The 26,687-nt window shown below is 53.9% G+C and overlaps 2 protein-coding genes across 2 annotated transcripts in view; one reads left to right on the top strand and one right to left on the bottom strand.

Annotated features, from left to right (window-relative positions):
• Positions 1-548: 548 nt before the first annotated feature.
• GPR3 (G protein-coupled receptor 3) lies at positions 549-2,966 on the top strand. Its single transcript, XM_030964725.1, has 2 exons — positions 549-655; positions 1,100-2,966. The coding sequence occupies exon 2, from the start codon at positions 1,271-1,273 to the stop codon at positions 2,258-2,260; it is 990 nt and encodes a 329-aa protein (XP_030820585.1). The 5' UTR covers positions 549-655; positions 1,100-1,270; the 3' UTR covers positions 2,261-2,966.
• Positions 2,967-7,738: 4,772 nt separating this feature from the next.
• WASF2 (WASP family member 2) overlaps positions 7,739-26,687 on the bottom strand; it is a 31,774-nt gene continuing 12,825 nt past the window's right edge. Inside the window, 9 exon segments of the mRNA XM_030964626.1 lie at positions 7,739-11,934; positions 12,354-12,507; positions 12,510-12,873; positions 14,652-14,807; positions 16,157-16,287; positions 17,044-17,161; positions 18,215-18,368; positions 18,866-19,000; positions 22,773-22,926. Of these exon segments, the coding sequence (XP_030820486.1) occupies positions 11,777-11,934; positions 12,354-12,507; positions 12,510-12,873; positions 14,652-14,807; positions 16,157-16,287; positions 17,044-17,161; positions 18,215-18,368; positions 18,866-19,000; positions 22,773-22,902 (1,500 nt within the window). The 5' untranslated portion in view covers positions 22,903-22,926 and the 3' untranslated portion in view covers positions 7,739-11,776.

Genomic DNA, 26,687 nt, shown 5'->3' with positions numbered 1-26,687 from the left:
CTCCTCCTCTCCGGGGGCAGAGCTCCCCGCAGCCCTTCCCGCAGCCCCCCCGGCCGGGCATTCCCGCTCCTCCGGGCCCTGAATTATTCAGCCCGGCTGTGGGAACGTCCCGCGGGGACGCACCGGGAGGGGAGGGCGCAGCGCAGCCCCGGCCGTGCGGGGGCGGGACGGGGCCCATCCTCGACCACCCGCACCCCCAGCTCCGGGCCGCCCCCTCCAGCGGAGCCCCCAAAGCTCCGCATTGCGGGGAGAGGGCCGAGGGAGCCCCGTGCCCCGCTCCCTCCCGGCAGCTCGGCGGTGGCCGGGGCTCGGGGGGTCCCTCTGGGCTCGGGGATCCCTCGGGGGCTCGGGGGGTCCCTCTGGGCTCGGGGGGTCCCTCTGGGCTCGGGGGTCTCTCGGGGTCCGGGGGCGGCGGGCGGGGGCCGGTGCGGGGGGTTTGGGGCTGTTTTTTATGAATGAGCGGCGGTTACTATGCGGCGCGCGCGCTCCCGCGCTGCCCGCGCGGGCGCTGATTGGCTCCGTGGCGGCATTGACGTCACGGCGGGGCCGGGGGCCGTGAGTCACCCGCGCCGGGCCCCCCCGGCCCCCGGTCGGTCCGGTCGCTATAACTCGGCGGCGCCCATGGCACCGGGGCAGCCCCGCGCAGCCCCGGCAGGTGAGTGCCCGGCACCGGCGGCACCGGCGGTACCGGCGGAGGGGGGACCCGCTCTGGCAGAGCGCCGCGCTACGGGGAGGGTGGCGAGGGGCGGCCGTGCCCCCCCAGCCCGTCCAGGGGCTGCGCTGCCCGCCCGGGGAGGGGTAGGGCCCCGGGGTAAGGAGGGATGCCATGGTGGGCATAGAGGGTGTCTGCTCCCGCGGGGGGATGATCGGGGAGCAGGGGCACCCCCTTTACCTGCTGCTGGGGATCCCCTCACTTTGGTGTTTTCCACTGCCAGTCCTGCTCCCTTGGATTTACCCATCAAAATCATGCAGTGCCCAACCCCCAGCAGCTAAGGCAGGCAGGAGCAGGGGTGGTGTGTGTGTGTGCATGTGTGTGTGTGTGTGTGTTCCCCTTCCCTTTATTCACCTATTTATTTTAAAACTAAACCATCTCATCCAGAAAAATCCCCTCGGAGCAAGCAGCGAGCACACCCTCAACCTCCACTGCTCTGCCCACCGTCCTGAGGACAACTTTTGGGGGCAAGCAGTGCTGTCCCGTCCGGGTGGCACAGGGGCAGCTCGTGGACAGCTGGTGCTGAGGGGCTGCTCTTGCAGGCCACCCTCTGCCACCATGATGGAGAAAGGGCCCCCCAACTCCAGCGAAGGCCAGCAGGGCTGGTTCTCAGCCAGGAATGGCAGCAGCAGCTCCTTGGATCTGGAGTCTGTGGTGCAGCCCCTCGCCTTGAACCCGTGGGACGTTGTCCTCTGCATCTCGGGGACCATCATCTCCTGTGAGAACGCCATCGTGGTGGTGGTCATCTTCTACACCCCGGCCTTCCGCACCCCCATGTTCCTCCTGATCGGCAGCTTGGCCACCGCCGACCTGCTGGCGGGCGTGGGGCTGATCCTGCACTTTGCCTTCGTGTACTTCATCCCATCAGAGGCCGCCAGCCTGCTCACCGTGGGGCTCCTGGTCAGCTCCTTCACGGCCAGCGTCTGCAGCCTGCTGGCCATCACCATCGACCGCTACCTGTCCCTCTACAACGCCCTGACCTACTACTCGGAGAGGACGGTCACCAGGACGTACTTCATGCTGATCCTCACCTGGGGAGCCGCCATCTGCCACGGGCTGCTGCCCGTGCTGGGCTGGAACTGCCTGGAGGAGCCGTCGGCCTGCAGCGTGGTCAGGCCGCTGACCAAGAGCCACCTGGTGCTGCTCTCGGCCTCCCTGCTGGCGGTGCTGGCCGTGATGCTGCAGCTGTACGTGCAGATCTGCCGGATCGTGTGCCGGCACGCGCACCAGATCGCCGTGCAGAGGCACTTCTTGGCCAGCTCCCACTACGGCACCGCCGCGCGCAAGGGCATCGCCACGCCGGCCGTGATCCTGGGCACGCTGGCATCCTGCTGGCTGCCCTTTGCCATCTACGGGCTGCTGGGGGACTGCAGCTCCCCGGCGCTCTACACCTACGCCACGCTGCTCCCCGCCGCCTACAGCTCCCTGCTGAACCCCGTCATCTACGCCTTCAGGAACCGCGAGATCCAGAAGGTGCTGTGGGCCGTGTGCTGCGGCTGCGTCTCCCCCTCGCTGCCCTTCCGCTCCCGCTCCCCCAGCGACGTCTGATCCCCCCATCCCTCACTCACCATCGCAGCCGGGGGGTTTGCTTTCATTCCCCCTTTTCATGCAGGAGCTCTTGGAAACAAGCAGCTCTTCCCAGCCTCGTCCTTTTTGGGCACAACCCCTTCTTTTCCTCTATTTTTCCACTTTTTGAATAGAGAGCAAGATGTATTTTTTATCCATAATATAATCTATATTTATGCGTGAGAGAGAGGGGGCTGATCCTCATATTTTCTTTAAAACTGTTTATGATGCTTTATTTTTTTAAGGGTGGGGAAACGCCAGGAACGTTCACCCCCCTCTTGTTGTTTTTACAACCTTGTTATTTACCTCAGATAGTCAAAATATATTTTATACATTTGGGGAAGGGGAGGAGAGACTCGTTGCCAGAGGAGGAGGGACTCAACCCCCTCCCCCCCTTCTCCCAGCCGTCCATTTATTTATTTATTGGTATTTGAATTATTATTTAATTTGATTTCCATGCCTCCCTCCCGCGCCCAGCGCTGGGCCCTGCTGCCCTCTAGTGCTCGCTGCCTTCAGGAGGGGGGGCTGCCCGAGCCTCTGCACCCCCAAACCCACAAGTTCTGGGGACCTCTGTGTGCCGCCACCCCCCTCACGGCACCCAGGGCTCCCCCGCCAAAGCCTTTCTTTGCACATCTGGGGTTGGATTTGCACATTTCTGGGGAGATGGATGTGAAGGGCCCCTCGTGAAGCGGACCCCTGGGATGGGGACCCCTCGGTGGGTCAGGGTAGGGGGGCTGCTTCTTGTTTACAACTCTGGTAGGGGAATAAATTAATTTGTGGTATGAGGTGCGGCTATTTGATGCTGGGGAGGGGGTGGGACGGTGTTTCCCGAGGGGGCAGAGCAGGGGGAGGTTCCCGAGTGCCAGCAGGGCCATCCCCTGCTCCGTGTCCCTGCTCCCGGATGAGAGATGCCGAGTGACAGCGCTTCCCGCACCCATCACATCCTGTTAGCAGGAGCTGGCCCGGGGGAGCAGCACGGAGGCCCCTGACCATCCTCATCCTCACAGCCCCAGCAGGCACAGGGGCTGCATCCAGCTCTGCTGGTGACATCTGACATGTCCCCCACCCGGGGATGGCAGGGACTCATTCCCACCGTGGGCATCCATCCGAGGGCTGCAGCCCGGGCCCTCCACTGCAGGAACGGCACCTCTGCCCCTCCTCTGCCCCCAGTCCCTCTCCTGGTGAAGGGGGCACAGGGGCCGTGCCCAGCACCCCCTCACCGAGATTCCCAGAGTCACAGGATCTGAACACCCACCCTGCTGCCCCAGCTGCCTGCCGGTGGCAGGGAAGGCGGGTTAATGATGGCAGAGCTAATTAGGGCAGCTCAGCCCCTCGGGTACCGCCTGTGCGCCCCCCGAGCCCCCCGAGCCCGCCCCGGCCGGGGCAGCAGGGCTCTCACAGCAATTTGTGCATCTCAGATGTGCCGGGATGTGGCAGAGCCCGGGGCTGGGAGCAGCCGGGGCCGAGGGATGTCTGCGGCCCCCAGGCTCTGCTTCACCTTGGCTGGGGAGCTGGTGGCAGCCCCGAGGCTGGGGCTGTTTATTGCACACGAAATGCAGATTTCCCTGGGCTGAGCGCTGGCAGGGGCTGTGCCAGCAAGTGATGAGGGGAGACGGGGCTGAATGGTGGGGCTGAGGGACCCACAGATGGTCCCCTGCTCTCCCAGGGCTGGGCTCAGCGCTGGGGATGGGGAATTTCAGGCTCCCCCTGTCCCCAGCGAGGTTCAGCCAGAGGATGGAGCTGTTCATTCTACCCCAGGGCTCAGCTGAGATCCCTCAGGAGATAAATCCCAAGCCTGCCTCCCCCAGCAGTGAAAAATCCCGCAATTCCCAGCTCTGCTGTGCTCAGGGGCAGTTTTTACCTGGTGATTCTTTTATCAACATCACGTGGCAGCTGAAACTGCTTTTCTCTCCCTCGTGCCTCCCCTGCTGATGTCTTCAGAGGGAGCTTCTCCACGGTGTGCGAGCCCATCCAGTTTCTCCCACTCCCTGGGGTCCCTGTCACCCACACCCCGAGGATGTCACCCCCACCAGCTCAGAGCCATTCCCAGCTGCTCCAGGCCTCTGGGGGATGATGGAGCAGGCAGGGAGATCCAGCAGGGCCCAGCCTGCTCCTTTTTTGGGTGGAGAAAGATGCAGAAAGTGAAGCTATAAAAAAGAGTCAAACCCGCCCAAGAAGGTGCCAGAGTGCTGAGCAGCCACCCCCACGCCAGGGATGTGCAGGAGAGGCTCGGGGGGGACCAACAGCCCAACTTTGGGGTTAAAATATGAGCTAAGAGAGATAGGCACGGCCTCACCCCAGCTGTGCTCGCACATCTGGCAGGGCCAGCCCTCCCCAGGCTCCCAGCAGATGCTGCAGGCACAGGCAGCTCCTGTCTCCAAGGCCTGGCTGTGCTGCAGGGGGGCGGGTTGGGGTTCACTCCGCTCTCTGCTCTGAGCAGCCCTGTCCTGCTGGCAGCAGTGGGGCCCACATCTGGCTCCGAGCATTTGCCCTTGGCCACCGCGCAGGTGAGAGAGCTGGCAGCACCCACAACAGAGCCAGGGCTGGTCCCAAACCACCCTGCTCCAGCCCTGGTGCCAAAACCTCCGGGGTTTGCCAGATGGGAGGAGGGAAGGAGGCTGCTGCTGCAAAACCTCCCCCTGGCACCCTGAACCCCAGGTGCCCTGCCTGGGGTGCAGCTGAGAGCTGCCCTTCCCACACCCCACCCCGGGGCTGGCTCTGTGCTCTCAGTGCCTTACTGGAGTGCCCATGATGGCACCTCGAGTCCTGAGGTGCCTCCTCCTGCACCGCCCTGGGACCGCCGGGCCATGGGGAGGGCTGGCAGCTCCACTTATGGGCCTGGGTTACATTTAAATGAGAAACCTCAGCCCTAGCTTGGGGGATTTTGTTTCCTTGGAAGCAGCAGCAGGCAGGAAATGAAGAAAACACGGCCCTGCTGTAAGTGTTTTACCAAATGCCGGAGGCAGCGGGAGGCACGTCCCAGCACGGCCCGGCCTCGAGCATCATCCCCGGCCACCACCACAGCCATCCATGGCTCTGGGGGCATCCTTGGCGCTTCCCAGGGAGGGAGGCCTGTCTGGAAGGGCTGTGCTTGGTGGGGAACGGCAGAGCTCAAGGAGAGGGGCTCAGCAGCCTCCCATTTTATCCCTGTCCCCCCAAGGCAGCCTCGTGCCACGAGCCCACAGCTGTGCAGGGACCCGGGGCCAGCAGGACCCTCTGCTCCCCACAGGGAGCTCCCAGAGGACCAGGCTTCCATGCTGGCTCAGGGCTGGGGCTTTGTCTAACTGGATGGGCAGAGTAATTCAGCCCTGGCCACCTCCCCAGTCCTGCCTTAAGCCCTGGCCATGGCGGCGCTGGCCTTTGCAGAGCGGCTGAGCCCGGCGCAGAGCTGCTGCCCTGCCAGACTGCAGAAACTTGAGCTCCAAATAACATAATTCCTCTGGCACCCCGTGGTTATTTGTGAGCTGCTGTGAGCAGATGGAAGAGTTACAGATAAAGCCATCCGCAGCACGGGAGCCGATTGCCTTCCCCACACACCCGCGTAGGCAACGGCAAAGGCAGGGAGGAGGAGAGAAAAACCCACCCGGCAGCAGGAGCGCCAGAGAGGAGTCAGCCATTTCTGAGGGGCTGAGCTGCCATCTCAGCACACCTACGTGCGAGGAACGGGGACTTTCTGCTGGCACCGGGCCCTCCCAGGATGCTGGGAGAGGGGAGCGCTCTCCCACCACCCGGGCTGCCTGGGCAGGGACAGCAGCGCCAGTCGGGGGTGACATTGGCACGGCGGAGCTGCCACACGCGGGGAGAGCAGGCTGCTAACGCTGATCCGAGCTGGCAGCGCCTGCACTCTCCTCGGTCCCAGAGGGGGAATTAAGGGAGAGAAGCTGACGTCAGTGGTGGAAAGGACACACAGCCCACTCGTCCAAGGCAGCCGGCAGCATCTTCTGGGTGTTGCTAACACCACCTTGAAGGAGAAAATTAAATAGGTCTTTGGAGACGGGGGCTCCTGTGAAGGCGCAGCCCGGCCAGCTGTGATCCTGGGCCGAGTCATGTGGAAGAGACAGACGGGCACGGAGAGGGATCAAAGGCCGGGGCAAGGCGGGTGTGCCAGGGCTGCGGAGCTGTGGAGACGCTGCCCCAGCTGCGGCAGCAAAGTGCGGCTCGTGGACAGGGCTGGGGTCACACAATCAATCACTGCCAGCCCTCTCCTCCCCGCACCCCACTGAACCTCAGCCTCCGGGAGCTTCCCCGCTCCGTGGACGGTGGAAGCATAGGGCTCTGTGGTTGCCCAGGAAGGCAGATGTTGTTTAGGGGGTTAAACCAGCACGAAACTCACCAACACCCGACTTCCAAGGGCTGTCACTCCAAAAGCACAAAGCTGCGTCGTCCTGAACCCCAGAAAAGCAAAGGCACCACCTGGCCACAGCCACGCCCAGCCTAAGGCAGCCAGGAGCTCCAGTTGCTCCTCCCTGGCTCCAGCTGGAGCCAAGGGCTGGGACAGGCAGCTCGAGGGAGTGTGGAAGCCCCAGAGCTCCCTCCTTCCCCTGCCCTCTGCGCCCCTGCACGACTAAAGGCCTTGCTTGTTCAGGAGCTGGCAAGGCCAATTAATCTAATGAGGTTTTGCAGCCAGGGACCATTGTCAGCCAAGAAAGGCACAGCGCTGCGGAGCGAGGCACCGGTGTCTCCTAAAGCCAAGGGAATTTGGCAGAGCAGAGCCCGCAGTAAAAGCAGGGATGAGGAGCAGCAGGGACAGAGCCTTTTGTTGCTTTTCACCAAGCAGCAAGAAAACAGAGCCCCACGGAGCGAGGCCAGACGAGGCACCTGAGCTCGGGGCCAGCAGCCACCACTGCCAGGCACATTCACTGCACGAGGGAGCTGGAGCTGTGAAATGGAGGCAAAACGCTGCTGCAGCCCCTTCCCAGCCCAGCTGCAGCCACTCTGCTCTGCAAAATGGAGCCCGGGTTTGTTTCCCATGGCAGGGAGGGCTGGAGGGAGGCTGGAGGCTGCTCCTGGTGGGGCTTCCTTGGCGCTGTGACCTCAAATTCCCACTGGCAATAGCCCTCAGCCCACCTCGGCATGGAAAAGGTGTCTGTGCCGATGGTGTCTGCCTGGGCAGGGGGCATTTGGCACCTCCATGGACTCTGGGCTTCCCAAGGGACGCCCTGGTGGCTGCAGGGAGGGCACAAGGACAGGCACGACTGGCTCAGGGGGCCCTGCACCTCCCACGCTCCCAGCAATGAGCTGGGTTTGCCCAGAGCAGCTGTGGCTGCCCCATCCCTGGAGTGTCCAAGGCCAGGCTGGACAGGGCTTGGAGCAACCAGGGGTAGTGGAAGGTGTCCCTGCCCATGGAATGAGAGGAGCTTTCAGGTCCCTTCCCGTGACTCCAAGTCACACACAAAGCCACAGCAGCCCCTGTGCCAGGCCCAGCTCACACCCGCCACAGTAACACACACAGGCACCAAGTGGATAGAAAGATTTTATCAAGTTTTAAAAAAGAATCAAAAAAATTATTACTTTTTTTTATACACGTACATTACAAAATATTTGCAGTTGGGATCTTCATCCAGGGGTTACTGAGTTGATTATTAAAAACAACAAAACAAAGCAGCAGGAAATCTGGCTTATACAGCAACCGACAGGGAAAAGCACAGACATTACATGGGAATACAGAAGGCAGAGTCTGCACTGGGATGTGCAAGGATGGATCAGGGGCAGGCTCTGATCCCCCACACCCACTGCCTCCCTGCAGAGTCCGGCCATCAGTGTTTGTTTTGCAGGGGTGAAAAAAAAACCTGACAAGTCTACAGTATTTTGCTCACATGTTTGGGGTTTTTCGTCCTTTTTTCTTCTTTCTAAGCAGAGTTTCACTGCTGAAACTCCTTTGGTCTGAAGTGAGGAACCCCCTGCACCCTGAGAGTATCCATCAAACGTCGCCCTTCCACCCCCAGCCTGGCTGGGTCCATGCAGGGCACTTCCCATCCCTCCTCTCCCACCTTATCTCCTGCTCAGCAATAAACCCCTAAGATATAAGTGGAATAATTACTCTTATAAATATATTTATATCATGTAGGAAAATAAGGCACTTCAGGAGGGGTTACAGCTTGTCTAATTCTATGACATTCTAATCAGGAAGAAAAATGGGTTAGTTTCTGAAGTGAATTAAAATGAATGTTAATACAGTAATAAAAACATTGGATCCACTTCCACTTCAAGGCTTTGTTTAAAAAGGAAGAGAAGAAAGCACCCCCGAAATCCAACAGCAGTGAAACCTGACCCGGGGCAGCTGCATCTGCCCTGCCAGGCAGCTCCGTCCCAGAGCCCCTCCAGGGCAGGGAAGTCCAAAAGAAACACGTTAAATAAGTTCACGTTCTAAAAAAAAAAAAATATAAAATCCAATCTCCCCTTTCCCTGAAATGAGAGTCTGCAGGATTCCTCAGCCCCTGGGAGCCCCGGGAGCCTCTTGCCCGGCGCTGTGGCTCTGATAAGGGAGGAGAAGCAGTGAAGGTCACCGGCGGAGCGCCGGGCTGAGCCCGGGGAGCCGGGACCCGGCGGGGAGAGGGCTGCCGGGAGCAGCAGCCAAGCACTGCGGGCGAGGACACCGCGAGAATGTTTAACCAGGCAAGGCAGGGCAAGGCAAGGCAAGGCAAGGCAAGGGAGGGCGGCCGTGCCTGCCCGGACTCGCGGGATGGGCGAAATGGCTGCGAGGGGGAGCAGGAGCTCAGATCGTGCTTTGGGAAATGCCTGAGCGTCGCCCCAGCCCCACGAAAGGGGAGGGAGGAGTAAGAGCCCCCAAGAGGAGGGCAAAGGCGGCAGGGCAGCCCTGCGCTTCCAGCACAGCTGCTCTGTCTTGCAAAGGTTGGTTTTGGCACCTCTCCTCCTCCCCTGCTGCTTTCAAAAACACTGAGCTCACTTGGTGGCCCAGAGCTCTGCGATTTTGCAAGGATACTCAGAGATGGTCCCTCTCTGGAGCAGCTGTTCCTCAGGGATACCCACATAAGCTAAGGCAATCAAAGATTTAGGAAAAAAAAAGGCAGTAATCAAAGGAGATTTAAAAAACACTCCAACAACCAACCTCCCCGACCTGTCCACAACCCTTCTGTGTAGGATCCTGCAGCTTTGATGCCTGCCCTGGGATGGGATTTGGGAGCAGAGGGTGTTTCCAGCAGGCTTGCAGGGACAAGGCTGTGTCCCTCCCGCTGCCTGGGGGCCAGAGGAGCCACCTCCAGCCGTGCCCACACAGAAGCATCCTTGTGCAATAGGCAGAGTGAGGGACGTGTCCCAGGCCCCAGGCACGGCCCTGCCTGACACACCATCATGGGGCTCAGGGAATATGGCACTTCTGCTATTTCAGGCGACAGGAAGACTCGCTCCCCTTTCCCAACGAGGGCTAAGTCTAGTTAATGCAATCTCAAATTGAGCCAGGTTTGGCATTTGTGGGCCCCTCGCCTCCCTGTGTGATCCTGCTGTCAGCCCAGCTTAGCTCAGGGCCCGTTTTCCCCGGGAACTTGTCTCTCAGAGCAGCCAGAGGAGGATGCTCACAGAAAGAGCAGCAGAACGAGGCAGTGCCTCTCTCCTCCCCTCACCCAGCTTGCAGCAACCATCCCTTTGCATTTCCAACTCTCTCCACTGCGCTGCACCCCAGGGGTTTGTTCCCTCTTCCAGAACCTGGCACTAGTGCGGCTCAGGTGTTCCCTGGCTGCCCACGTTCCTGCATCCTGCCTGCAGACAAACCCAATGGTGCTGCCATCCGGGGAACCTCTGGGGCCTCACTGGCTCCCAGCTGGGTCTGCACCCCTGAGCACATCCTCCAGCCATCTCAACACTCACACACACACAGGGAATCAGTAAGGACTCGATGGCACAAGCTGAAGTCATCAATCAACTCCCAAGCAGGATTTCCAGCCAGCCTCGGGCAGGGCCCAGTGTTCCAGGTATCAGCAACATCATTAAAGGAGGCGAGGCAGGGAAGAGAGACAGGCACAGGCTGGTGAAATACTTTAGGAAAGGCAAAAAGATGGGAGAGTTGGTCTTAGTGGGATGCACATCCCACAACAGCTGGACCCATAACCTCAAAAAGGCTTTGGAATTGCTTTTTGCATGACCTTTACTGAGTCATGTCCAAATTGAAATACACATCAGGGGTATCTGGGTTAGATTCCCAAGATATGCTCATATGCTATGTAAGGTAACATAAAACAGCAATAAAACCGAGGTCAGCTAGTTCAAATTCCCCATTTTCCCCTGCCAGTACTGGATCTATAGTCAGCAGCCTGGGAATTAATTCACAGGGTTAGTGAGGAGAAAAAAAATGTTCTCTTAAAATTAACTAATGAATTGTAATAACAAAATTAGGGTAGGTTAGGTCTGATGTAACTGATGGGCAACTCAGTTCACACACACGATGTTTTTAGGCACACAAACTCCCCTCCCTAGCGGGAAGGGAGAAGAAGCAAAGGCAATACCAGCATTGAAGTCCCTGTGTTGCAAGTACGGTCACCCTGCTAAAAAAAGCACCTCTCAAACTGCCCTGGCAGGCCAAGGACCACCACAGTGCCTGGTGCTCAGAGAACCCCTCCCCACACCATCTCCCTGTCTTAGGCACTGGATTTGGAATTTTAAAACACAATCTCAGCATGAATTGGAGAAAATCAGCCCGGCGACGTCTGGCCACTGCTCAGAGCTGACCACAGATGTGTCTCAGTGGGGCAGTGGCTCTGCTTTCCCAAGAGTGGGAAGCTGAACAAGCATCCTGCCCTGGTTTTACATCCCTCTGTGCAAGTCTCCTCTTGGCAAAGCAGTCCAGGAGATCTGAGGAAGGTAAAGGCAGCTTCTAAAATAAAAAAAGTCTCTCCTTACACTGCACCCAACCCAAGGCACTCAGCACCCTCGGAGCTGGGAAATGCACCCCATGCAGGGTGATCTGGAATTAATACTCAGGGGTCAGGGGGGAAAGAATTGTGCACTATTGCCAAAAACCTGATTATGTGACAGTGGGATGCAGCAGAGAACTGACATTTAAAGCCCATTTTCTTGCAGCACTACCAGTATTCACTGGCAAGGAAGAGCCATCAGATCAACTGTCTGCTGTTGCACTGAGAAAACCAGCTGAAAATGTCCTTCATCCAAAAGGCCACATGGCCACAACAGGATCATCCATCTTTACTTTAAAAATCCCTCAGGATGGAGGGTTTATATGTGCTCTGCCTGGTGGCATCAAAAACCTGGAGGTTTAGCTCTCTTTTAAATAAGCAACCGTTACACCCCCTCCAGCTAAATCCCAGTGCCGCATCCTCAGTGTCCGTGAGGAGACCTTTTGGAAAGGCAGAGCACGGAGCCCTGCCAGAGCTGCAGGGGAGGGAGAGGGGAGACATGCTGCTGGTTGTCTGAAAACCCTTGGCACATCTTTGGTTACGGGATGAGCAGGATGTGGTGCGAGGTTTGGCCACCTGATCCGGGAAGAAGCGAGCCCAGGAGAGGAGGGAAGGAGGGCTGGGAGCGCGGCTAATCCGACCACTCGTCCTCGTCGAACTCGGAGGAGTCGTCCTCGGAGTCGCTGTACTCCACCGCGATGCGGCGCGACAGGATGGTGGCCACGTCGTTGCCCACCACGTCCCGCTTCTCCTGCTCCCGCTGCTCCTCCACCTTGCGCAGCTGGAAGCCTGGTGGGCACAAGGGAACAGAGGGGATCACGCCAAGCTCTTGGTTCACACTGTCTCCCTTGTCACAGGGCTCTGAGCGAGGCAGGCTGGGGGTGTTGGGGTAATGCTGATGGTGACAGCCAGGATGGGCTGGGTGGGGAGGCGCAATGGGAAGCAAATCCCTCCTGTGCCCCTCCCCAGGGTAACCCCAGTGCTGCACCTTCCCCAGCAAACCTGCATCACTCCAATTCCGGCACTGCCATCTCCAGAAGTGCTGGGGGAAGCGTAAGACCCAGCAAGGCGCTCATGAGGGTGGCAGACAAGGAGGGACCACAAGGGACAAGCCTTGAGCAGCAAGGCAGTCACGCTGCTCCCAGGAGACAGCTCCCAAGGGCTTTCCAGAGGCAGAGGAGAGCGCTGGCATGGAAACACAGCCTTACCTTGCCGAATAGCCGACAGCAGATCACTCCTGGCATCGCTCACCGCGGGCAAGGATGACTTGGGCTTGGCTGCGGAGGTGTCGGAGGGCGGAGGGGGGGGCGGGGGCCCATCCAGGCCGCCGGGAGCCAGCGGGGGCGGGCCCGGGGGCGGCGGGGCGGCGGCGGGGGCGGCGCAGCCCCAGCGCCCGGCTGCGGCCCCGGAGCCGGGAGAACGCTGGAATAGTCGGCTGCCGGGGGAGGGGGGGGAGGCGGAGGGGCAGCAAACTCGGGGTGAGGGGGGAAAGAGGGGGGCGAGGGCGGCGGGGGGGTTCCCGGGGACGGGAAGCCCATGGGGGGCGGTGGAGGGGGGGTGTTCTCCATCAGGGGTGGTGGAGGAGGAGGAGCCGGAGGGGGAGCAAAGCCCGGCCGGGCTGCGGAGGGAGAGCCGATCGGAGGAGCTGGTGGTGGGTGGCTCGGGCTAACCAGGCTGGATCGTTTGGGCCCTCCAGAACCAGAACCTCTCTGGTTGTCTACAGGATAGCTGTGGCAACAGAACGAGAGAGACAGGGAATCAGCCCTGAGGCCAGATCAGACTGTACAGTCTCTGTGCTAATGCAAATCATGTGTGTTTGCTGCAGTCCAGACAAAAAAACCCAAGTTCCAGCTTTAACTGATGTTTCCAGGAGACCTCACTCCTTGGTTTTAGTTCCCTCACACTGTTTCTTTTGGCCTACACCTCCAGAAAAAAGAAAGCTTCTAGGGATGGCAGGAATGCTGTCCTCCATCCCATCTCCCAGGCTGACCAGAACATGAGCCACCTCACCTCAGAGGTCAGAGGCCAGGCGGGCACATCCGAGCTCGGAGCAGCTCCTGGCTCCAGAGCTCCTGCCATCACCCCTCCTCGAGGTCAGGCCCGTGACACACCAGGCAGGGATCAGGGAAGTCTGCTGGGATAAACTGCACGAGGAGGGCGGGGGTGCCAGGAAAGCATATGCTCTGAACACCTGCTGGAAGGGATCTCCTCCCTGGATTCAGCAGCCATGTCTCAGAGCTCACTGTGGGGAGTGAAGGGGAGGACATGGGAACCCAACACGCTCTTATGGAAAACAGCAAGGCAAGAGGGACTGAATCTCCCATTATGGAGGCTCTGCTCATCCCACAGGACTCCACTGCCCATGTGACAATGTGACATCCTGTGCAAGGGAAGCCCCAAACTGACACCTCCTTCCATGGCAAGACAGAAAAATAAGGTCCATTTGCCACAAAGACATCACCATTTTTAATAGTGTTGATCCAAAACAGACTCCTGGAGATCAAATCTACCTCCCAGGGTTCCTTAAAAACAACTATCAAAACAAAACCAGAAGAGGGGAGATCTGTGCGGTTGGGCAGAGATCTAAGCAACTGCATAAGGCAGTGAGAGCTTCCTCTGAGAGCTCATGTCTGCTCTGCCCGAGAGGCACAGGCTGCAGAGTGCAGTGCTGGGTCTCTCTGACACATCAGAAAAGCCTTTGCTGCAGCATTGCTGCCTTTGGATAAGATGGAGAGAAGCCAAGCAGCCCTGTCTATCAGACAGACTTTCTCTTGTTCCTCTTGACTCTGTTTTAATGTCTTTAAAAAAAGGAAAGTCTACTCTTGTTTCGCCCTTTGCGTCTTGAGCCACTGCTGGACTGTAACTCTCATCTCTGGAGGTGCCTGGGAGTCACCATTTCATTCAATCCGAAGTAAATGACCTGAACTTGCACCCAAGTCTCTGGGAAGGAGGCAGCTGCTGTGCTCAAGTCCTTGAAACTTAAATACATCTCCATCTCCAGTGCCCATGTTGTGCATTTCTCACAGATCAGAGCAAAAGAGGTTAAAGAAGCTGTTCTTTGCAAAGCTCTGTCATGGAATATCCTGAGTAGGAAGGGACTCACAAGGATCATCATGTTCAACCCCTGGGCCTGCACAGGACACCCCCAAGAATTCCACGATGTGCCTGAGAGTGTTGTGCAAATGGAACATAAGGAACAGAAGTCCATGCTATGGAACACCTGCACTGGAAAACCACAGCAAAGGGGCCAAGCCATTCACTGGGACACTGATGTGGAGTAAATCTGCTCCAGTTCTCCCCTTCTGCCTGGAATGGTGACAGTGGCTGGGATTCATGGAGAGCTGTGCTGCCTGCACCTGCAGTTGCACCTCCCTTCCAGACAGGAGCATTCTGGTTCCCATGCACCACCCATTAGGAAGTTCTGCTGAACTATCTCAGCCTGTCTCATGTCATCCTTTTACACCACCTACTACTCCTTGGTGACAGAAGGGATCCCGTAGGCTTACCTAAATTCCAGCGGGGGCGGAGGCAGGCTGTCATCTGGGAACGAGGGAGGTGGTGGCACAATGGAGTCAGTCTGCGGCGGTGGCGGGTAGCAGCTCCCATCCATGCTCTCGCTGGAGCCGATGCTGCCGTTCTGATACACCATGTTGGAGGGGTACCTGCGAAAAGCAACACCAACTGTTTGTTTCAAGAGCTCAAGGCAATGTCTAAAGCTCATTTTTTACCCAGAGAGTTGTCCAGAGAGGTTGGCTGCTCCTGGATCCCTGGAAGTGTCCAAGGCCAGGCTGGATGCGGCTTTGAGCTACCTGGTCTAGTGTAAGGCATAAGGGGGTGGAACTGGATGGACTTTAAGGCCCTCTCCAATCCAAATCAATCCATGATTTTACATCATTAAAAAAACCCTTTACTTCTCAAAGACTCCTATATGGAGAATCACATACACCTGTATGGGTTTACTCTACATAATTCTTTGGCTGAAATTTGCTCAGGTGCTGCCCTGTTTATGGCTGTTTATTCTGCACACCAGAACAGCAGGAGTATATATTTTAATAAATAAGCAAACACCTGAATACCTGCATTTTTCTTGACACTTGATTTTGTAAAAGCACTTAAGAATCTTTTAACCAACTTGAACTTAAAGAACTTGCAGTTACACTGAGTATCATCAGCGGCAAAACCAGAAGATACTCAAAGATGCCAAAAAATAAACTCGATAATAGAATATCAAAATGGAAACCACAATGCCATTAAAACAAGTATTCAAAGATGGAATAGTACTGAAAAGAGACTCTCATGCTTTCAGTCGACTCATTTCACTGTGGGGAGGGGGAACCACCCTATTTTTGGGGGCTCTGCACCCCAAGTGAATCCAAATGCAAGAACACACTCACATGAGAAAAGAGGAGAAGAAAATGGTGCTGTTGTGCTGCTCGATTCCCCTGCTAGAAACCAAACCTGTTCTCTTATTAAACTAAAAGCAAGTTTTATTTTTAGCTGGAGAGTGTGATTTAAAGAGAGATTTTTTTCTTATATGAAAGGAAGCTGCAAGGAAGAAGAGCATTGTGGGGAATTCGGTCTGCTTCCAGCCTTGCTGGTGTCAAAAGTTAAATGAATTCCCAAGCCAGAAGTGCTAAAGAGAGATCTGTAGCTTGAAATACTTGGATGGGGACAGCCCCCGCTTCAACTTTAGGGTGTGAAGAGCCATTTGTGAAATGTAACAAAGCCATCACACAATGGCACCGAGATGCCACCCTCGGCTGGGTGTGAGGGAAGGGCATCGCCGTGGGGCAGAGCCAAAGCTCCCAACACCTCTGTGCCCACAGGCAGCGAGAGCAGCCAGAGCCACTCCTGCCACCTTGTTCCAGCTCCCTGATTTATTTGGCAAATTTCAAATCAGCAGGCGGATTTACTTGGGAGAATCTGATTAGTGGCAGTATCGATCTGGATCTGGGGGAGCTGCAGCGCAGGGTGAACTGCATCCCAATCACCCAGCCCCAGACCTGCTTACCCAGCAGGACCATGCTTGTCCTTTGACTCCACAAATTCCTGTCCCATTTTCAGCTTCTCCCACTCCTCTTTCCGGGTTTTGATTTTCCGTGGATTCACATTTCCTCGGTTCGGATTCTCCTTTTTCTCTTTCTAAGAGAGGAATCAAACACAAGCTTTATTTTGCTTTAAATTCACTGGGAATAGAGAGGGACAGGACAGACCTGGAGCAGTTACAACAAGACACATTCTCAAAGAGGATTTTTAGTTTACTTTCCTGATTGCTGCACTCTCCAAAGGTCTTCCATATAAAAAAGCTGGAGCACAGACAACATAAAAAATGCCAGACAACATCAGGTTGCCCAGGGCAGCCCAGACACGATGCCCTCATCACCCCCTGGCACAAGCAGCTCGAGGGCAGAGTAAAAGCTCGGTTTCCCAAATCAATTTAGGTTTTGGCCTCTGTGTTGAGATGCCCAAATTCCACCTACACCCTCATGGTGTTCAGTGTTCTGGGGTGCAATATGGACACTTGCCCACAGAGAACTGGGCTTTAGATGTGCTCACTCAGAATTCTAACATGCCCTACATCTCTCCTTTGTTATTTTTCATTGAAGAATCACAATCTGTTTTCATGCTTAATACTCCAGTTGCTCAAAAGATAAATAAGGTATGTTAAGACTACATCTCTTATGTTATAATATAATTTAACATTAAGGCTCAAAGACAGTGGCATTTGGAAAAACCAATTAGAGATATCTTTGTTCTCTTTTTTTAATTAACAAGGCAGATAAAACTTGACTGAATTGATCCCACAGGAGTCCAAAAGTGCAAACCTGAATTTTGGATAGTAAATTTGGAGTCCAAAATTTATTAACACTTCCCACTTCCTCCTCCTCCCTTCCTCACCCTATGTTTCCGCTTTTCCTTCATGATATCCTTGGTGTCCTGAAGCATTTTCTCCTTCCAAAGGTCGAAGAAATATGAAGGATCTGTGTAGAATTTAAGTGCCTCTTTGCCATCATCCCTGGAACAGGGGGAGTAGAAAAGCACACAGACAAGGATCAGGTCACACATTTTTTGGAAGGAAACACAAGGCACTATCTCAGACGACAGTTCACAAGTGCAGTGAGATGGTCACAAGTGCTGTTCTTGCCTCTGCCCCCATTTCAGAACAGGAAGAGCCCCCCACCACAGTCACCCCAGCTCTCCCACTCCTTCTGCCCTCACCTAAACCCTCCATTACTCAGCACCTCAAGAGCTTAATAGCTCTGAACAATCACCAGGAGAGCAGCAGGTCTCTGGCTTCAACTCCCTTTTGTTTGTGCTGTATTTTGGTGTGAAAAAACCTCCTCCTGCAGCTCAGGAACCCTAAATCAGAGCAGCAGCGTCCTTGAAGCTCCTGAGTGAGTGCACACAGACTCCCTCTCCTCCCACTTTGCAGTGCAGCCGCGTCTGGCAGGAGACAGCTGCCTCCAGCTATCTGTAATTACTTTTTACCTACTCAGAAGATATTTATGGATGTGGGATAAGTCTCTGCATTCTGACCCCCTTTACTTCTACTACCTACAAGATGGAATCAGAGTGGGACTGCTCAGAACTGGTTACACAGCCAGGGTAGGTCCCACCAGATGTCTCAGACCAGGCACTGGAGGCCACAGGAAGCATCACCATGCCTGCTGCAGCCGCCTGGGTGAGAGCCACCTCCAGGTGAATGCTCTGCATCTCTCACTGCAGCTCTTTGGAAAGGAGCCATTGGGCTACGGAGGAGCACAAGGAAAATGCCTCATCTGCAGCACACCCAGCATGGTTCTGCAGAGCCAGCCACGCCTGGCCCCAAGGCACTCACAGAAGTGACAGCAGAAAACCAAAGAGATCATTTTCTAGCTATGTTCATTTCTATGACCTCAAAAGCAAAGTTTCACATAATCCAAAGGACAGAGATTTCCTGGTGGATTTGTTTAGCAACTCAATTTCCCAGTGGAAACAGCTACTTCAGTCCAGCACAGCATGGGGAAGGACCTCCCTAGCAGGTTGGGAGGAAGAGGTTCTTCTCTGCAAGGAGATATTGCAACCCTACCTGTAAGGTGAGAGGATGTTGAGGGGTGGAGGGGTATTGCAGGTCCTGTAGGTTTCAAGGACAGGCACAGGGAGAGAATCTCTGTCAAAGAGCTTCTGGTCCTGAGTGGTGGAGCTTTTGAAGGCCTTCCTGCTGTTAATGCCTTGCAAGGAGACTGTAAGGAAGAGGAGAGAACAAGTGAAGAACAGCTTGACCCAGGCCAATGACCCTGAAGCCCAAGCAGTGAACATCTGACTTCAGTTGGAGTTCTTGGCATGCTTCGCAGTTCTTAAGGTCATGTTCCTTTTCCCACAGATCCCTTGGGAAATCCACCAAATCTCCAGCGTGCTGCCAAGATCTGCTGCTCCATCAACACAGCTCTCCCTTGAGTGGCCCACGGGCTTTGGAACCCCTGTGACCAAGCTCAAGCAGCTCATCCACTGCCACCCAACTGCTGGAGAGTGAGTTCCCACGTGGAGAGTCACTGAAGAGCAAAGCCCAAGCAGCTGTCCAAGTGCTCTGCTGGGAGGCAGGGAAACAGTCCCTCTCAGCCCCAGAGAACACATTCCAACACCCATGGCAGTGTCATGCTTATGGGTTTATGGTGCTGAACCAACCAGGCTGACTCAACGAGAACCTTCACCACGCTCAGCCTGTGCTCCACTCCATTACCTTCCTCCTCTTTGGGATCCAGCTGAGTGACTTTGACTTGCAGGCGGTCAACTCTCTCCACGAGAATGCTCACCCGAGAGGCAAAGGTGTTGGCTTGAGTAAACAACTCTCCAAATATGTCTTCTGCAGATTTACCTGCAATATTAAAGTGTCCACATTACCCTTATGAACCACATCAGACCATACTCAGTCTCCCAGCTTGCTTTCATGATGAAAGAAAGAAAGAAAGAACCAACCACTCTTCTTTTCAAGTTTGTCAGGGCTGAGTTTAACATCCAGGAAGAAAGTGCTTTGTTCCACCAAAGCCTGACATTTCCAAGGGATCTTCAAGCAATAAGGAAACAATTGAGACACACTTTAAAGTCGATTAGAGTAACAAACTAAAGAGGGCTGACAACACTACACCGGTCTGAATGCGGATGCATCTGAAGGTCCTTTAAGATTCTCTGCTGTTCTGTTTATTAGACAAGGAAATACAGTTAGATTTTTATTGCTCTGGAGAATCTCAAAGGCTCCCAGTCTCCAGCAGGCCTGCCTCCAGGGGAGCTGGCACACATTTACAAGCTCAAAGTACTCTGGAAGTAGAGAGCAGACCCAGTCCTGGATCCTGAAGCTGGAGTTGAAACCACAGCTGACAGCACTGACCCTGCTGTTCCTTCAGGTGGCAGTGTCTGAAAAATTCTCACATTGATTCTATATCAAAACCAAAAGGGAACTTCTCAATCAGGGACATTCTCTCTGGAACAGCTTGGACTGCCCAATGGGCTGCTATGTCAAGCACCATCCATGGTTTGGGCCATGAGTGCTGAGCCTGGTGCTCAGATCAGGAGCTGCACCACTTACAGGAGTAACAAGAACATGGCCCCATCCTTAGGAGTTTAAAACCTACATGCCACAAGAGATGGCCACAGGTAGACAGAGGTGGGAGACCTGGAAGAAACCCAAGAACTCCCACTGAGTCCTGCTCTTTTGTTCTGCTCCCAGGCACAACCCAAGACAGGGAGCCCCCACCAAGAGGACAGTGAGAGCAGAGCAGACTTGGCACCGAACGCAGACATGGGCCCGTGGTGTTCCACTGATGGGAAACATTTCCAGCCACGGCTGCTGAGTACAAGGCTGCTCCCAATAAGCAGTCTGGTTTTGAAGTGCATCATCATATGGTCAACAGTTTGCTCTGGAATCTGTTACTCCTAAAGATCCTCTCCGACATTCAGGAAAAAAAACCAGTTGGAAGTCTAATTTCAACAGCAATTTTGGAAAACATGGTTTTCTACAGAGTCAGAGAGACAAAGCACCCTTGCACGAGGCAAGGCGAGGGCATCCCCCAAAGCCCAGCTGCACAAACACTCCCAGCTATCTAAGCTGACATATCAACTCCTTGTTCCTGCTCCCAGGAGATCTCCTTACACTGCCAAGCACGGGGAACAAGCCAGGTTAAAATTCAACCTTCTCCACCCCTTTTGGTGGCAATGCCAGGTCCAAGTGTTTGTAGAAGGCAAATGCTGAAGGTTAACTTCCACTGACCTCTTCCTTCCACCCTCCTAGACAATGCAGACTCCACATATGCTCAGTTAACAAACCCAAACTCATGAGAAGGATTTTATGTTTGGAGATCTAACGGCCAGATAGCTCTTGTGTAGCCATGTTTCATGAAGCAATCTCCATTTTCAACATCAGCACAGACCAGCTCTCCTATTTGACCCAAAGAGAGTAAAAATTTATCTGTGGGAAAATGTGAAACCTTCCAGCAACAGCTCAAAAAAAGAAAAGTTGCAATTTCGTTTCTACTTTCACAAGAAGTGAAAAACATTTCTGCATTTCACAAGGAACTGCAACAAGCACTAGGGGAAAATTAAGTCTTTGGCTTGCAAAGTATATTTGAAGTATAAAATAATATATATATACTGGTTTTGACCCTGAAGAGAGAAGAGATGGTCTGTGTACACTTGCCTGTGTAAGTGCACCTGGAGTTATCACCCAGCATCTCACACATCGCCTGAGCTTCACAAACACTTTTAGATGGGGTGAGACAGAGATTAAGTTTTTAGTTTAGTTACTTTGACTGCAAAAGTGCAGCTTACAATCAGAATTATCCTTGTCATGCACTGGCAGGAAGACAGACGGCATGATTTAATAGGTCCTTCCATCTTTAGCCTGTGGATTCTGTAAAATCACACAAAACCGCGCAGTCGACTTATACAAAGTGCTCCCAGCTGCGATAGTAACGAAGGGTAAACTCACTGGAATATGAAAGTTTGACAAGATTTATGTTTGCATCTTTGTAAAGAGACTGTGGTGCACCAGGCATGGCTGATTATTCACTTGACAGGGCTGTCACAGCCTACTGAACCTGCTCTACATTCCTGTAATAGTCAAGGTACAAGGAGAGAGAGAATTTGTTTTTTGGAGAGAGGAAAGGGTGGGGAGCAGGAGTTTGGTCATTTGGGTGCAAGCGTAGTCTAAACATTGCTTTATTTAAAATACTGCTGACCCTGAGGAAGTGGACGGTGCTCAGCATTTCCCTCCCGCCTGCCCTGCTCTCCTCTCACACCAAGTGTCAGCAGGAAGCACCTCTCCTCTCCTCAGTTTCCCCCCAGGTACCTGTGATTGGTCCAGCATCCCCCCATCCCAGCTCCCAGAGTACCTCCCCAAAGAAGAAACCAGGCTGTGATTTGGCTCCCAGTGCCTCAAAAGCAGAGCAGCATGAATATCGGTGCAAAGAAGGTCTAAACCTGTGGGATCTGGCCAGGGCTGTCACACTAACCCACAGTGTCTCGGAACAGGGATGAGCCTTCCCTGCAGCTGGGCTTTGCACAGCTTTACTGCCTCCTTCCTCACCATTTCACATGCACGAGATGGATTTCACTCACACTCCACAACCATCTTGGCTACCAGACCTAACAAATGAGCAACGAGGGCCAGTTGAACGCGAGCAGAGAGCCTGGTCTCGCCTGTGCAGTGACATTTCTCCAACCCAACAGAATGTGACACCGACTGGCAGCAAACACGGGCCCAGATTTCAGTGACAGCCACGGTTTGCACTGCTGGAAAGAGGCTGCACCCAAACTTTGCCTGCCACATGGCGGAAGACAAGGGCTTGCTTTGCAGAGCAAGCAGAAGGGCTTGCAAACACCCCAGAGAAGCTAAACAATAGATTAATTTGATTATCAAAGTCTCACTGCTTCAAGGACAAAGGTGGTTAATCAGAACCCAGAGCATTTCAACAGAGAATGGAGTCATCCCGGAGAGACCACAATTAACTCTTCATTTCTCCTATGGCATGTAGGCCTGTGCTTTCCCTCCAGCTTTTCCAAGGCTATGGGTCAGCCCACTGGAGAGCTGAGCCAGGCATTGCTCCAGCTCATGCTGCCATTTGAGTGAGCAGCCCCAAACCACCGACGCTCTGGAGGCACCACTTGGCTCACACAGGTCTTTGGGTCTCACAACGCAACAAACAGCAGCAGGGGCAAACTGGAGCTTCTGCGTGGGGGCTTTAATTATCTTTCATTAAAAATAAGACTACTGACATGGTGTAGATTCAACAGAGTCAAGCTCCATTTAGTAGCACATGCAATTACAGGCACGTTCTCTGACACAAGATCCTGCCTGCTCCAAGAGCCTCCCATTTTACAAGCCTGAGTTGTGCTCCATCCTTCCATCTGCAGTTTCACTGCAGCCTCTCACATGCACACACACATACACACACCCCCCTCCCCATTTTCTCTTAGATAGGAAGGCAGTGGGACCAGGGATATGAAATTAGCATCAGATTTCTTTAGGAAAACATTTTAGCATTACCCAGGGAAGGCAGATGGGGGAGAAATAGGAACACGAGAGTAGAAAGGAAGCTAAATAAAGAGCAGTAGCGACTCCTGAGGGCAACGCGCAGGCTCGCCATGGTACTCACTCAGGCTGCCCAGCTGTCGAATGACATTTGCCAGGGTGATGTTGGTCACGCATTCCAGCTCGCTCGGAACGCTAGGCAACGTCTGACGGCACAGGTGCCTTGGCTCAATGTTCCTCGTTACTAACGGCATGGTGGACCTGCTTCAGGCACTGTTCTGAAAGATGAAAAACAACCCAAAAAAGAAACAGGAAAGGATTACTCAACCGCAAATTCCAGGCACACCAGAGCCATGGTGTTCGTTTTTCCTGCTCTCAAACGGCTTTACTTATAAGCCTTCTTCCCCCAGCTCCCCACCCTGAGAAAACTGGTTCATCAGACATAAAGATCCTCCTGTTCTCTGACTTGCAGTGGCAGCAGAGCCCCACCAGCCCAGGTACAGAGGCAGAGATGGAGCACTCCACACCTTCGCCCACGCTGCCAGTGCTGCCGCAGCCGCTGCTGCCCCTGCACCCAGCCCGAGCCCGGACAGGGCTCCTGCCTCCCGCGCTCACACAGCGCTGGCACGCCTCTTACGAGCTCCTCTTCAGAAACATTCCCCACTTGCAATCAATAGTTGCTTAAACCGTGGAGATGAAGACAGGAGATGTTATTACACAAAAAAAGAAAGAACAAAACAGGCTTCTCCCAGCACACCAAAGCACACGTGGTGCCTTCCCTCCTGGAGCAACACACGGGGCTCTCCTGGAACAACAGGAAGCGCTTGCAGCTGACCAGGAAACTTTCTGGTGACTGTTCCTTATCCTGCAGGCTGCACCCCTCTTCCCTTGGGAAATCCCCCGGGGAGGAGGTTTACACTGGACCATTGTTTTCGTGCTAGAGCAGTTTAAAGTTGAGGGAGCTCTAATCAGGATGCAGGACTGGAGTGTGCTCAGAGGCAAGTCAGGATTGACTGTACAACAGGCAGGACAAACTTCCAGTTCTTTAAAAAACTAATAAAATAAAAAACCTGGAGAAAACCTAAGTGTCTGGAAGTTATGCTTTGGATAGAAAAGAAAATGTTTTTATGTGCAGGTCAATGTCTTGAACTAACAAAAATCTCCTTTGCTCACAGGCCCAAACATTTAAGCCTCAAACAGCTCCCTCCCTGATTGTCCAGCTCCAGGAGGGAGAAGGAAACCTGTGTGACCAGCTCACTAGAAGGAGCATCATACATGCCTGAAATCTTTAGGACTAAGTGAAAGCAAATACATCCCAAGTTCTTGATTAATTTAGAAGGGGAAAGAATCACTTTTCTAGGTCAGCTGAGGAACAACCCAAGAGAAGCAGGCAGCTCCCATGTGATAGGCATGCGGATCTGCTCGGGCTGGGTGTAAAAATAAAACAGGAAGCTAACAGCTTGGGGAACATGGCTTCCTGTCACCACCAGCAAAAACCCAAGAACCATAAAAAATCAGCTGTTTGCTCTTGACTTTGAGCCACCCTTTGATAGTCTCTGTGGCAGCTGGCAGCTTATCTTTGAGGTCCAGGAGTCCTTCCTGGATGCTTTTCTATCAGGGTGTTAAGAGGAAGAAGTGGGCATTATCCCTCCTAATTACCTCAGAAGCCAGATTTTGAATTGCTAAATTTGACCCATTAAGGCAGAGGAGTTCAAGAGCCGCAGCACCGGGCGCTGGGATATCTCCCAGACAAGCAGATGTAGGTTGCTACCATTTTGCAACGCCTCTACACGAGGGATTTCACAGCATCTCAGAATGCCAGGATGGTTTGGGTTGGAAGGGACCTTAAAGCTCATCCTGTTCCAACCTCCTGCCATGAGACCAGGCTGCACAGAAAGGGTCCCCAAAACCGAATGCCTTATGGAACAGGGGAGCCAGATCTGCACCCAAATAAATAAAAGCAAGATCCTCTGAGGATTGAGTCCGTGTTGTTTTTCCCCGTGTCCACTGCAGCCATCAGTAACTGCTGGGATATTTAAAGAACAGGGTGAACTAAGGAAGGGCTCTGACCTTCCCTTCCCAACACCCCGTGTTTTATCGATTCCAGCCCAAGCCCTACAATCTTTTGTCAGCCTTAGTGCTTCATGCCAGACAAACTTTCCCAGCTCCCCCCAGACTGCAGTCTGCACCAACAAGCAGCTCTCATAAACAAGGCAGCATTTGCAGGCTGCCTGCATCCAGCTTCTCCCCTGTGCTTCCCCAGGGCTTGGCCAGGGAGCACACACGGTGGGATCTGCAGAGCTGGACTGGACAGCCGGGCTGGAAACCTTCCAAGGTGGAGGACAGACAGAAGGAAAACAGCAACAGGAAAAATAAGCCTGGAAGTAGGGAATGAGATGTGAGCATTCTGTATAAAAGGAGACAAAAAAACCCCAAGATGATGGGTAGCATGGTTGGATAAATGCAGGTAACTGCAAAGATGGGAAAGACAGGGCAGAAAATGGGAGCAGTGCCACAAATACCAACAAAAAAAGGCTCTAAATATGCTGCCTGTATACAGACACCCCAAAAGTGCTTGCCTTCAAAGCATGTTTTGAAAGTAAAAGAAAGGAGTAGCAGTGAGAACTGCTTTTCTTAAAAGAAAAACTAACGTAGAGCACACGTACAGCACAAATTTGCACTGGCACAAGACAGCAGAGATAAAGGCTAAGAAAAAGGCTCCCTTTATAGCCCAGCTCATCCTGCCAGCCACCCCCACCCTGCCAGCCACACTCCACTGCAGAAGGAGAGTTTTGCCCTCATGATCCCAGCAGCAGTGCTTCCCAAGGCCACGGGGACAGCTCTGGTGCCCCTAAGCTCAGCGAGGATCCAGCAAACTCAGGGATTAAATTAACCCTGGGGAGCATCAGAGATGATCAAGGCAGGAAGGGCAGGACGGGCTGTGGACAACCACCCTGCTCTCCCAGCAGCTTTTGGATACCAGGCATTTTAAAGCAAAAATTCCTCTCTTCCGAGCTGAAGGATGAGGAGCTTCAAGATTTTAGGAAGGAAATCTGGGACCTGCAAAAAGAGCAGGTGATGTCCCTACAAGAAGACTGTAAGACCTTGCTTTTTCCTGGAATGTTTGGAGGGTAGGATAGAGATAACAGCTAATGAGCTCCTGTAAAACCTTCATGCCTGGTGAGTAGGTGGGACAAAGATTAATAGCGTGGATTGTAAAATAAGTGGTGTATTTCAAAAGCAGGAGTCAGGTAGGGCAGAAAACCAGGTGTGGAGAAGGGGCAAGGTATGAGAGCAAAGGGGGAATGGGGAAGAGGAAGCAAAACACTGGAGGCAGCACAAGGCAAGCTGGGGGCAGGGAGGAGACACAGTAAATAAAAGAAGGAACAGAGCTAAAAAAGCTTTCTGGGAGGCTCATGATGTTATTCTTTAAGAGAGTCATTAAGGAGGCGACTGACAGCGCAGTGCCAAGCACGGGCCATCCAGAACTGCTTCACTTTCCGTGCTCAGGGCATGACAGCACAGCAGAATTCCACCCTGGCTGGCCAGCCTGGTCATCAAGCATTAGTCACTGTCACACAATGACCACAGACCATATATTATAACTAAATCCTACCATTCAGATGCAACTTAAATGAATTGCAAGGCCGAAAATCCTTATCTTTGGGGCAAAGATAAGCGTTTCTATTTGCTTATGAACGCTGGAGACTAGATTTCTTTCGGGAGTGTAGAGTTTTGGGGTGCAGACATCGTTTTTAAAGAAGCTGCAAGAATGACATGGACACAGAGGAGCTGCCCTGATCCCAGTGTAACAGGAGAGATCAAGTATGTTAGAAGTAAAAGGAAACTGCCTCTAGAAACAAAAAACTCTGCAACAGATTTCTAATGAATATGGAAAACAAAGAAAGGCATCACATTGAAACACAGTGAGAGGAAAAGAAGTTCAGTGATCTCTGCTGGCTGGAAGAGCCCTAAGGAAAATCCACAAACCCTGCTGCATCAATCCATGTTCAGAAGACTCATCTGTGCTTCACACCTT

Source organism: Camarhynchus parvulus, chromosome 23 (genome assembly GCF_901933205.1).
Source record: "Camarhynchus parvulus chromosome 23, STF_HiC, whole genome shotgun sequence".
In the NCBI taxonomy this organism is placed as follows: Eukaryota; Metazoa; Chordata; class Aves; order Passeriformes; family Thraupidae; genus Camarhynchus; species Camarhynchus parvulus.
This window is presented reverse-complemented; position numbering and strand designations above follow the sequence as displayed.